The following is a 15,123-nucleotide window of genomic DNA, read 5'->3' as shown; positions in this document are numbered from 1 at the left end:
GAAAATCTGTTTGCGTGTACTGTGCCGAGCAAGATGTGGGTTTTAGAATGATGACACGTGCGGGCACGGCAGATTGACCTATGGAAGGCCTGAAACTTATTATGGCTGCTGGCATCATATAACCTCGAGGCGGACGGCTTCACAAGTATGTATATATGACATACATGGACCCAGTCAGCGACAAGCCCTGCTTGCAGCTGTTTACATCTTCTTGACGCCGGCCTCCTTCGTTCAAACCCTTGACAATCTACAATGTCTTCAAAGCAAGACCGAAGAAATCGGTCCTGGATTAGCCGTTTTCTAGCCTCCCTCCGTAGTGCATTCATGTCAGAGCCTCCTCCTGGACTCCCAGTTTTAAAGTTTCACTGTCCAGATGGGCCTGATATCAATAGTGCGTCCATTTTGAGTTGGCGTTCCTCGATGGCAGATTCTTGGGACAAAACCCAGGGTAATCTGTATGCAAAGTGTGTACTGGCACGCATGGAGTACTACAAGTGTGCTGGTCATCCCGAACACGAGTTCCTCTTGTTTTATTTCAGACACTGGATCGATAGCTGCTCCGCTCAGGCTGTAGTGTCTGCAGACCGTGCCATGCAAGGACAAAACCGTTCCCTCAGACAATCATCTGAATTAGTCTCTCCCTCATCATCCGACACCAACGCGTACGACTCCGTATCTATTTATGGTTCCCCCCACGATGCAGCGCCAGAACTTCAAGTCAGATATACACAATACAGCAGGCTCTGTACCTTTGACTTTCCTTTATCTTCTGCGCCCTCAGCACTTCAAGTGTCCACCGTCCTGTCTCTGGTACACCTCCAGGCCCCGGCATATCATTTGTACGAAAATCAATGCTATTGGTTTTCGAGCGCAGTGTGGGGCAGTTTGAAAGTGCTGTTCCCTAGTGATCAAGACTTAGAGTGCGAAAACCATCATGCACGCGCGCGTTATCGCGGGTTCGCATTAGGATCGCCAACTAAGGATATCAAGGCTGTATGTGCCGCTTATGAGCTCGAGTGGCAAAAGATGTTGGAGACGCTTGAGCAGGTAAAGTGCTATCACGAAGCTGAAGAGGCAAAGGTGGGTTATTCTCAGCTAATATAGTCTCCATTTCTTGATGGTACTTGTCGTTGCAGAATCGACAGAAATTGCACATGGAGTTTGAGGTTGAAAATGAGCCGTTTCGCCAAGCACAGGTGAGTTGTTTTCTCAGCAAATTTAGTCTGTGTTTGTTGATGGTACATGTCTACCAGCAGGCCGAAATAGAACGACTTCGCCAAACAGAGGTGCACTATTCTCAGCAAAAAACATGGTCTTTGTTTGTTGATCTGTCCTTGCCTTTGTAGATTTGCATGCAGGCTGAAAATGCGCAACAGAAAGCCGAAATCGAGCGAGTTCGCCGAGCAAAAGTGGGTTATTCTCAGCAAAAATGATCTTCATTTGTTAATGGTACTCTTTCACTAGGACGCCGAAATCGAGCAAGTTCGCTGAGCAAAAGTGGGTTATTCTCAGCAAATATAGTCTTCGTTTGTTGATGGTACTATTCCACTAGGACGCCGAAATCGGGCAACTTCGTGCGAGGCTTGCAGCCTTAGAGGGCTGATATTTCAAAACATCATACAAATTTGCCCTGTTCATGTTCCATCTCTCCTCCATATTCCGTAGTATAATAAAGAGGCAATACTATGAGCTTTCCGCGCTGATCATCAGCACCTCCCACCTTTGGCTCGAAGATTTGCACAACTCATGTGGTTTGAAACTGAGCATCATAGTAGGGTTGCGCATCACTGGTACCCCTACCGGTGACAAGACATACATTTAGGGGGTAAGCTTTAATTATGTATGATCGCGTTCCAGGACCTAACCAAGACTGAGAGAAATTTTCCATTTAATACACCTCATGTTTTGCATCGCCTTTGATTGTAAAACAAGTGATACCTTATCCCATTTTCCAAAATTTTACGTACAACGGCATGTAATATACCTACATCTGCATCGTATCCTCCCTCCCCCATCCAGGGTTCTTCTGTAATACAACGAAGCCCTCTAGAACATGCGCATACGGGATGAATTCCTCCGTCGTTAACTCCGCGCGCTCTGTCGTCCCCAGTTGTACAGGCGTCTGGTGCGTTTGGAAGCCTGATATCGTTCGTAGTTTGCCCGCTTGGCCGATGACGTCCACAGCCTGTAGATAAACTGCAGGGGACATGAAAGAGGAAAAAATGTGAACTTACCTGACCTGGCATGCGAACAGTGATGGGCTTGCTCTCGAGGTTCTCATCGAGCATGATGAGGAAGCGAGGGTACATTGCAGTTACAAGGAAGTACAGCATCCAATGGTATTTGTTGAGCATGACTATATGTGCTCATCAGAACCCGCTTACATGAATCAAAGCACGAGAGAAGAGAGGTTGAATGAGGAGTGTGTCGGCGTTGAACGTATTATCACAAGGATCACAAATCTGTAAATTGAGCACTGATTCAGTCTGGAGGTTTGCGAGGCAGAGGTACCTCACCGAATGTCGAGCGTAAGCGACCAGTGGCATTGACGAAGCGTACAAGATGAGATGTGGTGTCCGGGTCAGATAGAAGAAATGGGAGGGAGGAAGCTTTGCGACCAAGTGCACCTGCAAGGGTGGGCTGCTCAGATGGCCCGTGCTCAAGGGAGTAAACTGGTTTAGTCAACTCGAATTTGTTCTCGCCAGATGTCACTCACATCGTCACTGGCTCACCACCATCAAGCTGTGGTATGCAGCGACGAGACTTTCAGTTGGTGAGCCTTTGTGGGGACACAAGTCGGATTCACTCAGTGTCGTTCTTGTCGGATGGCGCTCGCACTGGCATCGTGACTGTCACGGTGCAACCACAGCGAAAAAATTGGCCCTGCCAGGTCACACAGTCGCCTATCCTATCACACATCGGCGGTTTCGGAGTTTTGATACAAGCAAGATTTGAGATTGGTAAATAAAGAATTTTGACTTGAAATTTTGACTTGAGAAAATCAAGAAATTTGTATGAACGGTGATATGACAATGCAAAATGGCACATTTTGACAAAAATTTCGAGTCCTGTGAATATTTGAGGTTTTCAGTGAGGAAATTTGACAATACATATATGAAATTTTGGTAATAATAGGTAAATCCAAACTTTTGAGCGCAAAAAAATGTTGCGCAAAATATTACTCTCTTTCGGTTCCTCTCTTCTAACATTGATGCTATCCAGCACGTCATTGATATTGACACTCCAGGGGTGGGGTGCAGCAGCCTGTGAGGGGAGGCTAGATGAAGGGTTGCCGGCCATGACAACATCCTTGGAGCTGTCGGTCCAGGTGGTCCACGCGGATGATGATGACATATCTACGGTGGAAGCTGACAAGGGGACCTTTTCAGGGGGAGGGGTGACACTTCGAGGTTGTGGGCCCAAGTATGATTTTCTCCGCATTTTGCAGAAACATATCATCTCGGTCCCTTCGAGCATGACACCGTTCAACCTCATCCCATACCTAAGTACACATGAAATTAATTTGCGCAAATATGCATCAGTAAATGTCAAAAAAACCTGGATCAACTTATACAACTTATGTACCTGAACATCTAGTGCTGCCGTGGTCCGGTTCGGTCCGGTTCAGAGGGTCCTTGACGAGAACCAAGAACCGAACCATGGTTCGGTTCTTTAAAATTGTCGAACCCAGAACCAGACCATTGAGAACGGTTCTCAATGGTCCGGTCCGGTTCTTGTCTGGTCCGAACGCGAACCGAACCGAAAATTTTTCAAGCAACGGAAAAAACATTCACAAGACATCTACATGACATTGGGTAGCTAGTCTAACTGCATACCAACTGCATACCCTTCTGCCTCTACTGGCTGCTGACACATGTCCATTCTTATAGGCTGCCTTCATCAATTGTAGCGCGGAGAAAGTGGATGATGCGAGTGCGTTGCAGCGCAGAGTTGATGTGATGCCCGCACTGGAGAAAGCGCGTTCAGAGGGAATGGAACTGCCCCTTCAGTTAGTTGACGAAGACAGACCGCAGGCATTGTCAGCATCGCGAATACGAGCCGATGGTTTTGAGGGCCGGCCAGAGCGCCTAGATCCAGCTGCAACTGTTGCTGGGGTGCATCCAGCCTTGAGCAGAACGGAGAAGGCGTCCTTTGCGGATGTAGTGGAAGAGGATGGCTGGGCAGAAGATGCGACCTGGGGCAATGGTACTTTATCGTCAGGATCATTAAAAAAGGTAATTTCAGAAGCATCCTTGAGGGTGCCGTCAGCGTTCAGAGCACAGCAGTCTTCAGACATTGTCAGGCAAATAACTCACAGTTTTTTGGTCGGCACCCTGTTTTATGCATGGCACATAGCCTAACACCACAGAGCGACAATATCCAAGGAGATCTGTTAGAGTTGAGAACCGGTGGAGGATCATGACTATCCAGGAAGCATATAGACTAGAACAAGTAGATATCTGTGATATAGGTAAACATATGTCAGAGTCTTGAGAATAAATTGATTAGTACTTAACTTCAAAAAGGCTAACAGTAGCCTGATTAACAAATAATGCAAATCTCGAAGACGGTGTTTTGATGTCGACATGGACACCGACGTCATCGTGGTTGGTGTCGAAGTCGAGGGAATTCGAAGGTCAAGGAACGGTTCGGGAAGGTTCGGGAAAGTCGAACCAGAACCGGACCACTAGTGAAGGTCCAGAACCCAGAACCGCTTTCCGGTCCGGTTCTGGCTGGTGAGGGAACCATGGACTGAACCACAGAGAACCGGACCAAAAGTCCGGTTCGAACCATGGTTCTGGACCGGACCGCGGCAGCACTATGAACATCTGAAATCAGACTCTTTCCAGTAAATTAGATCAATAAGATACACAGTAGTCCAGACATCCAGTCCCCCCGGTGAATCAGATCAATAAGATACACAGTGGTCCAGACATTCAGTTCCCTCAGTTGTCCCAGTCTCACTCAGTCACTAAGTAGTTCAGACATTTAGTGGTTCAGGTAGTTCAGATTGATTCAGTTGATCAGTTGATCAGTAGTTCAGACATTATCCTGTCCAGATGTCCCAGATTGTTCAGATACATTCAGTCATTCAGTAGTTCAACAATACAGGAGCGTTTCAGTCGCCCAGCACACCCAGTAGTTCAGACATTTAGTTTTGCAGAGCTCCCAGATTTTAGTACTAGTCTTAAAGCAGATATTGACACCTCAGTGTGAGCACACTGGCTTACCTGAGTTCTCATAATCAGTACATATACCGTCGCTGATACTGAAACATAAGCTTTCAGTATTTCACCTTTTGGTGTAATGGTTATGCGCGGCGGCAGTCTGACCATGTTACACTCAGCTGCCAATATAGTGATTCGAGGCGCGTAGACGACGTGGAGAGAGCTAAACGGACAAAGTATATCTCAGTCTCTGGAAACGGACTCTAACATTGGCCAGAAACTATGTACCTAAACGGACAAAGTATCTACGGCTCATTAGCTTTTGTCAATGGTAGGTAGATGTATGTACTCACATCTCAGTCTCTGGAAACGGACTGAGATGTTCCTACGAAAATGCAAACTCTTATAAGTGCGGATAGAATAGGAATGAAAATTGTAGTCGTATATTGGAGAGCACGAGCTGACGTCAAACGTCGCTCTTTCGTCGCTCTTTCGGGATGCGCTCGTAACATGCTATTCCCTCATCGTTCCTATCTCGGATCTGTCGGCCAACGACTCAGTGGATCGCTCGGACTCCAACAGCCGATACTATGCAAGAAGATCGTCATCATGATTCTAGTAGTAACAGTGACAAGAATAGTACATGGGCTCGGACAGTGTCCGAGTCTACTACTACAGTAGTACTACAACAGTTATAGTACTAGTAGTAGAACAATGCGCGACACAACAATGAAGAAAAAAGCGATGAAAAAATGATGAAACAGAGACGTGGCTGGAACTACAATTTGGCATTCTTTCGTGATGGGCTGCAGTATGCCGTGGTTGTCAAACCTTCCTGCTCCTCTTGGTTGATCCACCACCCGATAAATTTTCCATCTCCAGTGCCTTGTGTTTGAGTAGATTCTCATGCCAAGAGGAATATCGATCGTATCTGGTCTGCTTCAACCCCCTCTGCAAGTAAGGCATCACCGTCTCCCAATCGAAGAGCAACGCCGGAGGAACCCATGTGCGACAAGCCAGTAGTGAAGGGTCCATGACGGCTGTGGAGGGTCTATTAAGATGAGGTAAGCAATCAGCAGCATGATTTTTGAAAAAACGCACTCGTCACTGTTGGACTCGTCACTGCTAGACTCCTCTGCAGCATCCTCGGCTGCCAGCTGATCAATGTGATCGAGGGTCGTATCCCAAATTCTCAACAGGGTGTGTTGAAACAAACATTGAACATTTGCAAGGCCGGTGGTGTCAGCGTTTGGAGTCAGCTCCTATTATTGATGTCAGACGATACTACTTGATGAGGGAGACCACTCACCGCACATTGGTAAAACTCATTATTGTGGTCATTCAGATCAAGTTGTCCGGCAGGGCGACGGAGCCACATAGTGACAGTGACTGTAACTGCGGACACCCAGTTGTGGCGAAACACGGTGACCGGTCCGGGAAATGGTTTGTTGTACTTGCGAATCCACTTGTGGAATGGCACTACTAACTCCACCTCATTCAACGTATCAAACGTCTTTGATGACTCCTTTGGCGGTAAGTGTCGTATATTTTCCTTGATATTGAACAACGTGAGGGCGACAATATTCGGGGCACCGTCGACGTAATCTTGGAGTTTGAATAAGACATCTTCTCGTGTCTCAGAGTAGGACACCTCAGTTCCCCACAGTTGTAGCCGTCCGCTTTCTTTATCGTGGAACTCAACAAGTATGTCAGGCTGGCCGAGTGGTTTCGCTTGGGACCCTGACGTCCCACGCTCGTTAAGGGTGGAGTTCATTTGGATCATGAATTCACCGTATTCTGGGGCGATACCCATGGACGCAAATACAGCATCCATGGATTTGCGCAACGGCATCAGAAAATTCTTGTGAATTGGGCTAGGCAGGATTACAACGAGTTGTGAGGACGAGGGGGTGTATGATAGACTGAAAGCAAGGCGTTAGATGGCGATTATCGGATAATACTAGTACTTACTTGTACCGATCATCATCACCGGCGATGGCTTCCGCAATATATTCATAGTCATCGATTGACACATGGGAGAAGCTCTGCACGAGTCAGCCCGGGCCTGTGCGAAATTATCGTGTGAATATTCTCATACCTGGGAATCGTGGACTCCATGTCTTCGCCCTCTGATTTCAGCAACAATTTTCTTGTGCCAAACTGTTTAAGAAGGTTAACAAAGGATACAACACTACACACAGTAAAAAACCTACCACCTTTATTGATTTCATGAACTGATGGCTCTCTGAGTGTCGAAATTTGAAGACTAGTTTCAAATTGTGCGCAGGTGTCTGTACTAGATTGAATGGCCAAGCGGTTTGCCGAGGGTGTTGAATGACGTTTGACCAGCGGAGGGCCGCTTGTTGGGGAGTATCATTTTTGCTGTGGTGTGGAGGGTTGATATTTCCATGCTTGACTGCAATCATAGTAAACACTCTGTGCTCTGAGTGGTAGAGTAAGGGAGGTTGGCATGATAAGCCTGATTGACACCTTACTATGTGTTAGCTTGCTTATATATATACAAATGCGGCTTCAGAAGCTCCGAGCCGTGCTGTCAAAGGAGTTGCGGAGTTTGCCGTGTCCAGCATGCCAGCACTTGTGAGGAGACTATTGTGGAGCATAGTACAGTCTGTACATAATAGTAGTATAGTAAGGAAGACCAACATATAGTGTACAGTCTCCTAGTGGTTAATAAGCGATTTCATAAGCGTGATAATCTGAAAATTTATTAACATAGTAAGCTGAAAAAGCAACCAAAGAATCAGTGTGTTTGAGATGATGGGGAATGTCTTGTGAACCATAAACACCTATCAGGTGTGCTGCACGCATGATACTGTCCAAGTGAATGATGGACACAAGCCGCTCACCGCTGCCATCATCCAATTCAGGTTCTACCATCCACATGCCAGTGGATTTACATGGCTCATTGCCAATAGGAGCGAACCAACGAACCAACGCACATGGATATAGCTGACCACGATAAGTGATAGAAAAGAAGAGGATGACTTGAGCGACATATAGGCCCTGAAATCCGGGGAGAGAGGGTCTTTTTTGGCAAATACGCAGTCATGTCCAGCAGGACCATTGTACCAAGACCTGCAGCTGTGAATACGCTGGCGCAGCATTGCGTTAACTCCACAGATGTCACTTGGAGCGCGGAATGTTGCAACAGCCGAGTTGAAGACATCTACTCTCCCCTCGATAACTGGAAGAACACTGACATCTACTATATCAGCTGCTTGAATGGAAGCATTTGGATTGCGCTGATCGTATAGAAAGCGGCCCACTAGCTCAGGAAGATTCAGGCAGTTGATAAATGCAGCAATTTCGGGAAGCCGACGAGGGTACTCCATCGCTGAGTACTCTCGTAAGTACTATATTGCTAGTAGAGAAATCATTGGTGCTCTTACCTCGAGTCTGGGCCAGTTCTACAGATGCTTGAATCCTAGTGAGTTCAGTATCTGGCTCAACATCCTCAAGATTGGAGTCATCTCTAAAATGAGCCTCCTCAGGATCAAACTCGTCATCAGGATCCTCAAAGTCACCTTGATCAATGTCAGCAGGTTCCAACGAGGCTGGGTTTAGGAATCTGTGGGCAGCAAGGTGAGACTTGAATGCGGCAAGTTTATTGAGTCGCTGGTTGATCAAGAGCATCTGACCTAAAGGTAGGTGACGACTCGAGCACCTCCAGGGTTTCTTGACAGCCTTGATGTGCTTCGACTCTGTGATCGACGAGCACAAGCCATTTGGGGCACCATAAAGCTCTATAAGTGTTCAATAATGCGTCAAGGCATGTTGGCGTGGAAGTGATATTCCGTCTGGCATGACACCCGAGTCAATGAAAATGTTGCGCTCTTTATGAAACCGAGCCAAAGCATTGTCCAGTGCATCTAGGTCAGCCTCGCTGAGGGTAGAACGACGTGCGAGATAGCAAAATTCCATAAAAGCGGAAATGGCTCAGACCATTTGATCTGGAACAAGGCCGGTAATCGCAGGAAGAAATACCTAGTATGACAAAATAATAGTATATTAGTTCAATTGTAGCTATCATAGTGAATCAACACCGCTACCTTCATCAGGGCCTTTGAATCGTTACCTGTCCATTGTTTGAAGTGTCGACCTTCAGGGAAGCATCTTAAACCAGGGAATGACGGAGCAGCAGAAACCCTGATATGATAGAAGCACATGAGTACATCACATATAGTAGCTTGATTGAGATACGTACCTTCGATCTATCTCAGCCATCGTTGCTGCAGCCTTAGATGTTCCGAATGTCTTCGCCAAATATTTTTCGACCCAGGTAACAAGGTGGTCCTTGAACGAACCTTTAATCACCTGGTGGAGCAGATCGGGTGACAACAACTCATGAATATTTGCCCGAGGAAACGAGGCTGTAAATGGCTAAAACACTTAATGAATTGGCAATGTCTCATCGGAGGTGAGATAGTAGTACTTACCATAATATCATTGACGATCCCCCAGTTGTCCCATAACACTTTCCATGCATATGTGTCCCTCAATAGTTCAGTGAATTCATGTGTTCGGAGGTGACCTGCATTCTTCTCGTCCAAGTCTTTTCTTGAGGCAGTACACCTAATCAAAACCGCAAAATCAGCATCTGAAAAAAATAAACAGTATAGAGACATTGTTGCATACCTCGGGCACCAGCCTTGAACAATACAGGAAAGTAAACATTGCTCGGGGTAATCGGCAATATATGGTCCGAGCCCATAAATTGCGCGACGGTAATGTCCATCAGGACATAATGTCACCTCTGGTGTAGTCATTGTGGGTCGAAGTGACGAGAGAATTGCCTCCAGTGACCTGTGGAACAAGTGACGGCGGAAGTCGCGAAATTCTTGATCATTTTGATGTTCTCGATCAGCTGAATGAGAAGGACAATGGTTATCAAAATTGTCTGTCCAATAGTACACGAACTACTAGTTACATTTAGGGATAGCCAAAAACCCTACCAAGCTAACAGCATTAACGTGAGCACGTCGAATATTGTTATGTACATTTCTGTTTGAAATGTACAGCGGATAGTATTCATTGTTTCCAGTTGCAACTGACACGGTCGTCTTGTCGCTACCCAAGATGACAGGAACGAACATTGCGCTGTGACATTCAGGGTCCTCTGACAGTTCATTCTAAGAGGTCGTTAGTATACATTATAGGATTGCTAGCTATTCAACATACACATTGGTTCCACGCCCAATTTCCAGACATGAAATCACCGAAGACCCTCTCATGGTTGTTACCATACACTTGGCGTGGAGCATGGTCAAAACCATCCTTGAAGTCAGGGTTTGACAACTGGTTGCACAGCAACATATGTGGGTCCCGAAACCACACATCATATTCAGCAAGCTTCCATTGAGGTGCTGACGGGTCACCAGTGAGACTGTTCGCATCGCCATGCTGGACGGTGAGGCTCTGCCAGGGTACATCGCCCTGATCTATCGTGTCAATGGTATCATAGAGGTCTTTTTTGTTAGCATATGGAGGGGGCTTCCCACTTCCGCCCTCACTCCCATTGACCTCGGCCCAGATGTGCATCAGCTCGTCAAACTGAGTCCCCGGCATTTCGTTATGTCGAAAGACGAAATCAGCGAGGGAGAAGTGACCTCGATTGGCAAATGGATGCCATGGTAATTTTGGCTTCTCGTGAGGGAGAGGTTGTGATCCATCGAGGTGATTGCCGTCCATATCACAAGGAGTTCCTGTATGGACAATGAATGGTCAGCCACTGGACCAGACGATAGTCACTAACAATTACTTACCATCAATCACAGAGTGCCGTACGAAGTATGCACCCAGCGGAGGTGCATTGTTGGAGTCACTCCTGCTATCAACATCTGTGTCGGGTTGTTGACCAACATTGTTGTCGAAGTGATGATGCTCCGTGGGCTGCAGTTGGTGTTGAGGGATACGAGAAGGGGGTAGTACTAAATTGGTGTGCACAGCGTTTCTGTGGTTGGCGAGGCCTGCACGAGTCAAAAATCCCTTGCGACACTGAGCATTGATAGGGTTGGCGCAGAAAAACTTGCGTGGTCGGTAGGTAGGTCGTTGAGGCATTATCCGCGCAAGATGGAGATTACCTATGCCCTATACACCGGCGAGGGCAATTAGTTTCATGTGTGTTTTTGACGAATATTAGTTACATATCAAATAAATGTATGCAATGTGTTCTTGTCACAAGAAGTGACTTCACAAGTGTTGTACTTGAGGCTCACGTTGATCTGAGGAGCACTGGGTTACTAATTAGCCGACTTTGCAATAAAATAAACCAAAAACTGACGGGGAAAATTAGGACTTGATACTGGAAATTTCCACACTCACGTGTATATAGTAGGTCAGCAAACGAACTTGCTATTTTACCATTAAATTACTGCACATAGACACGTCAGCATGGTGGACACTCGTAAAGCAAACAAGCATGCTCACCCAGGATTAGTCGACCGGCCGCCTCCCCGTCGATCGCAAGACGAGATCCTCAAGGAAAAGAGAAAGGCAGCTGACCTTAAGAAAAAGAGTAAGGGTAAGACATCCAACAATGTCGTCGAGATGGAGGAGGCAATACGTGCCAAAGAAACTCAAGATAGAGCGGAGGCACGTCAACTGCGTGGACCCAGTGTGCTGAAAACAACCAGACCGTTGAAGACAACAAAACCGATGACTCAGAATCATACAAGGGGTAAGTGCGCACCTTACTTTTGTTTACTGTTAATTGCAATCACACACCACAGACACAACCGTGATGAATCAAGATGATGATGCAAGCCTCAAGGACACTGCAAATGGGAATTGTGCAACGCAAAGTCAAAAGGATAGTCGCGAGGAGAATGTGAGGCTCACCAAACGCACACTGTTCAATGACTCGGAGAAAGGCAACGACTCGGAGTTTGATGACATTGAGTAAGCTATCTCTATTTGAAATTAATCAGCGCTTAAACATGAATTGCCCTCACTACCACCATGGACCTTATACGCGCACCAATCAACTATTTTAGATGTCGTCCCTCCAAAAAGACTAAAGCCTCAGCAGTGTCAACCTTTCGCTCTACCTCTCAACCAGCTACATCTGGTGTCATCCCTGGCTGGTCTTCCATTGTGGAAGCTAGTGTGCCAAATCACAACAAGAAACCTGCTTTTCCCTACGGAAAAATAGCTTCACTAGTTCAGCATTCGCAGCCAGCTCCAAACAGCTTGTCCACAGATTCATGCACATCAGGTATGTGATTTAAGGCGTCTTTCTGACACATCTAGTATATTTTCACAAACTCAGGCAGGAACACCTCAGTAAATCCCTTCTCAGGACTCGATGATCATCCTGATCTCCCCAATGTTCCTCCAGACGTCGAAATCATCAAGGTGCAGAAGCCAATTATTTCTGTAGGTCGCATCAATTTGTTTCAAACTGTCGCCTTATCTCAGATGGAGCAGAAATTGTCATCTCAAAGAGCTCCAACATGTGGTGTTTCGCCTCGAGACAGTGTAGGGGAGGCACAGAGGCAAACGAGTACTGATTACATACCAGAATGGCCTGCCACCTCGTCAAGTGTGTCGAAGGAGCAAGGAGATCGAGTATGGCCTGATCCGTCTCCAAGCGGTGCAGATAGGACATCGTCACAGAGCTTATCGGAGAGCAAGACACAAGGAACCACATGATGGACAGTGCCACTGTCACTTTTTCGCTTCGCCGTACCGCTCGATTCTTCTGACGATGATGCCCCATCGTCCACTCAGCTCAAGAACAGTGACTCTAAGTTCAGGTCCGATGTTGACATGGACGCCCCAATGTCTGCCCAGCCTAGCAAGAGATCCAAAGTCGACCCAGAGCCCAGCTCCAATCACGATATGGATCATACTAATAACACCGTTGACAGCGTTGACAATAATGCCATTGAGATCGACAATCGCCTCAGCGACATTGAGGGTCCCAACAATGACAACCCCAGCGACGTTGACGATAATGCTAGTGATCGGAGTGATACTCTTGTGAAGGAGAATAGGGATGTCAGTATGGATAACAGGGAAGACTGCGACTTGAGGTGCAAGGACAGGAACAACCGCAAAACTATGGAGCATAAAATACAACTTAAACCCAATTCTTCCAGGCAACGTAGTGTCCAGTCCCTCAAGCGCTATGCCTTCAAGACACATATTCAAATTTCACAAGATAAGCTCTCCGCAAATAGCGCCCAGTCGAAGGTAATTGTATTCATTTACATGCGCAAATACAAACTAACATTTTTACACTAAACTTACAGGGTATGATGGCCCTCGCCATTGCCAAGGTAAGTGATGTCCCCTTTGTGCTTAATCATCTAAGTTCAAATTCACAGACATCATCCACGGCTAACGCCAAGTCAAAGCAGAAGTCTTTGATGCGACGTGGACTAGCGACCTGCGAAGCTGATGACAATGCCACAGACCGTGATAATGACACAGACTTTGATGGAAGTGGCAGCACCGCTCATGTCCAAGGAAAGATGCACCACCGTAAACGCCAACCGAGCCAAAAATTTCGGAACGAGGATCTTCCACCTGGAACAATTCGTCATTTTAGGACGGTTTTTATGCCAATGTGGTTCGAGCTCATTGCATGATTTGAAGAGCCTTGGGATATAGCAGATCGAGTTCCAGATGCGCAATGACTTTGGGACCGTTGTTTTACAGGTCACTCACACACCCTCCAGAAGAAGAATGATCCGGTGTTCTTCCTAGTAAGCAGCTTGTTTTCCATGTTCTCACTACTCATGTTCCTGCAGATCAAGCAATGCACGTACAACTGGCGCAGCATGTTCGCAACACGTGGCGAAAAGGCCGTGACGGCCTTCATCTCACAGGCAGGTCACAGGCTTTGATACACCTGTTGAAATTGAAGCATACGTTGAATGGGCCGTCCCCCAAACTCAGGCCTTTCATGATGATGAAGGCAGAGGAAACGCTCCACCTCCGATCTTCCCATTCATGTGGGCCAATGTTGACGAGAGCGACTCTGAGAATCCAGTAAGTGGCTAGCTCTCAACTGAGCAAATTCATTAACTGGTGTTTTAGATAGGGAAGGGGCCGTTTCAGCACAAGACAATCCTCGATACATTTGCCTTCTATCTCGAAAGTATAGCTGCGATACCTGACAGCCTCCGGAAGACCTCGTCCCCCAAAGCTGCACTTGCCCTTGCAACTGTCGTGGTATGTTTGTTTTATGTCTTCCTCCACAGTTGTCTCATGTGTATTCACAAGGTCGAGAGAGCATGGAAGCAATGGGCTACAGGTGAATTAGTCCAGGGCTCATTCGATGATAAATTTTCGTCGGCGATGTGGAATCTTCCAACACAAGAGGTCCTTGAATCCATCGACAAACTCAAACCTCGCACATGGACAAAAATACTCGAAGGAGCTGCGCACTTCATTGGGGCCCATAAGCCCAAGTCCATATGAGCTCAACAATGTTACACAGGTGGAGCAGGATTATCAGGAAGGGCTTTATGTTACAAGTCCGAGTCCGAGTCTGGTCCGAGTCCAAGTCTGAGTAGTAGGTTAGAAATTTGTATGGTCAGGTCTACTACAGCTATGAATGGACTGTTTTGTTTGGTATTCTGGTGCTTGGGCAGACTGATAGACTGTTGTTTGAGAATTGACTGCCACTGTGGAATGCTTAAATCAGTTGGGATATTTGATTTCCTGCAAAGCTAGTCTACTGAAACACTAGGCTACTATGGAACTGTGAACTTGGAATACTCGGCTACTAGACCACTAGATTACTTGATTACTAGGCTACTATGGAAGCTATGAACTTGGAATACTCGGCTACTAGACTACTAGATTACTAGGCTACTATAGAACTGCAGACTTGAAATACTCAGCTACTGGGCTACTGTTCTATTGGAATAATGGTCTACTGGTTATGCTGGAATACCTGATAGCCTGGTCAACTGAATACCTGCTA

General features: G+C 46.6%; 5 protein-coding genes across 5 annotated transcripts; 2 read left to right on the top strand and 3 right to left on the bottom strand.

The window, feature by feature from the left end:
* Window positions 1–252: 252 nt before the first annotated feature.
* F5147DRAFT_658712 (uncharacterized protein) lies at window positions 253–1,595 on the top strand (the record flags this gene model as incomplete). Its single annotated transcript, XM_041434483.1, has 7 exons — window positions 253–391; window positions 428–1,080; window positions 1,137–1,196; window positions 1,257–1,312; window positions 1,359–1,409; window positions 1,465–1,497; window positions 1,553–1,595. The coding sequence occupies 7 exons, from the start codon at window positions 253–255 to the stop codon at window positions 1,593–1,595; spliced, it is 1,035 nt and encodes a 344-aa protein (XP_041285505.1).
* A 389-nt stretch (window positions 1,596–1,984) lies between these two features.
* F5147DRAFT_587692 (uncharacterized protein) lies at window positions 1,985–2,333 on the bottom strand (the record flags this gene model as incomplete). Its single annotated transcript, XM_041432023.1, has 2 exons — window positions 1,985–2,185; window positions 2,235–2,333. 2 exons carry the CDS (start codon window positions 2,331–2,333, stop codon window positions 1,985–1,987), a joined length of 300 nt encoding a protein of 99 aa, XP_041285504.1.
* Window positions 2,334–5,681: 3,348 nt separating this feature from the next.
* On the bottom strand, window positions 5,682–7,594 carry F5147DRAFT_789474 (uncharacterized protein; the record flags this gene model as incomplete). The annotated part of the gene is made up of 7 exons (XM_041443020.1): window positions 5,682–5,756; window positions 6,000–6,219; window positions 6,270–6,430; window positions 6,478–7,090; window positions 7,140–7,213; window positions 7,267–7,328; window positions 7,378–7,594. The coding sequence occupies 7 exons, from the start codon at window positions 7,592–7,594 to the stop codon at window positions 5,682–5,684; spliced, it is 1,422 nt and encodes a 473-aa protein (XP_041285503.1).
* A 262-nt stretch (window positions 7,595–7,856) lies between these two features.
* On the bottom strand, window positions 7,857–11,246 carry F5147DRAFT_748442 (uncharacterized protein; the record flags this gene model as incomplete). Its single annotated transcript, XM_041440065.1, has 12 exons — window positions 7,857–8,192; window positions 8,231–8,542; window positions 8,640–8,932; window positions 8,999–9,068; window positions 9,132–9,173; window positions 9,239–9,335; window positions 9,394–9,569; window positions 9,626–9,761; window positions 9,825–10,053; window positions 10,117–10,318; window positions 10,368–10,891; window positions 10,952–11,246. The coding sequence occupies 12 exons, from the start codon at window positions 11,244–11,246 to the stop codon at window positions 7,857–7,859; spliced, it is 2,712 nt and encodes a 903-aa protein (XP_041285502.1).
* A 900-nt stretch (window positions 11,247–12,146) lies between these two features.
* F5147DRAFT_781002 (uncharacterized protein) lies at window positions 12,147–14,615 on the top strand (the record flags this gene model as incomplete). The annotated part of the gene is made up of 10 exons (XM_041442551.1): window positions 12,147–12,402; window positions 12,457–12,780; window positions 12,847–13,382; window positions 13,442–13,468; window positions 13,517–13,744; window positions 13,871–13,897; window positions 13,943–13,974; window positions 14,021–14,183; window positions 14,232–14,366; window positions 14,418–14,615. The coding sequence occupies 10 exons, from the start codon at window positions 12,147–12,149 to the stop codon at window positions 14,613–14,615; spliced, it is 1,926 nt and encodes a 641-aa protein (XP_041285501.1).
* Window positions 14,616–15,123: the final 508 nt, after the last annotated feature.

The sequence above is a fragment of the Suillus discolor genome, assembly GCF_016758755.1.
Source record: "Suillus discolor strain FC423 chromosome Unknown F5147scaffold_122, whole genome shotgun sequence".
NCBI lineage: Eukaryota > Fungi > Basidiomycota > Agaricomycetes > Boletales > Suillaceae > Suillus > Suillus discolor.
This window is presented reverse-complemented; position numbering and strand designations above follow the sequence as displayed.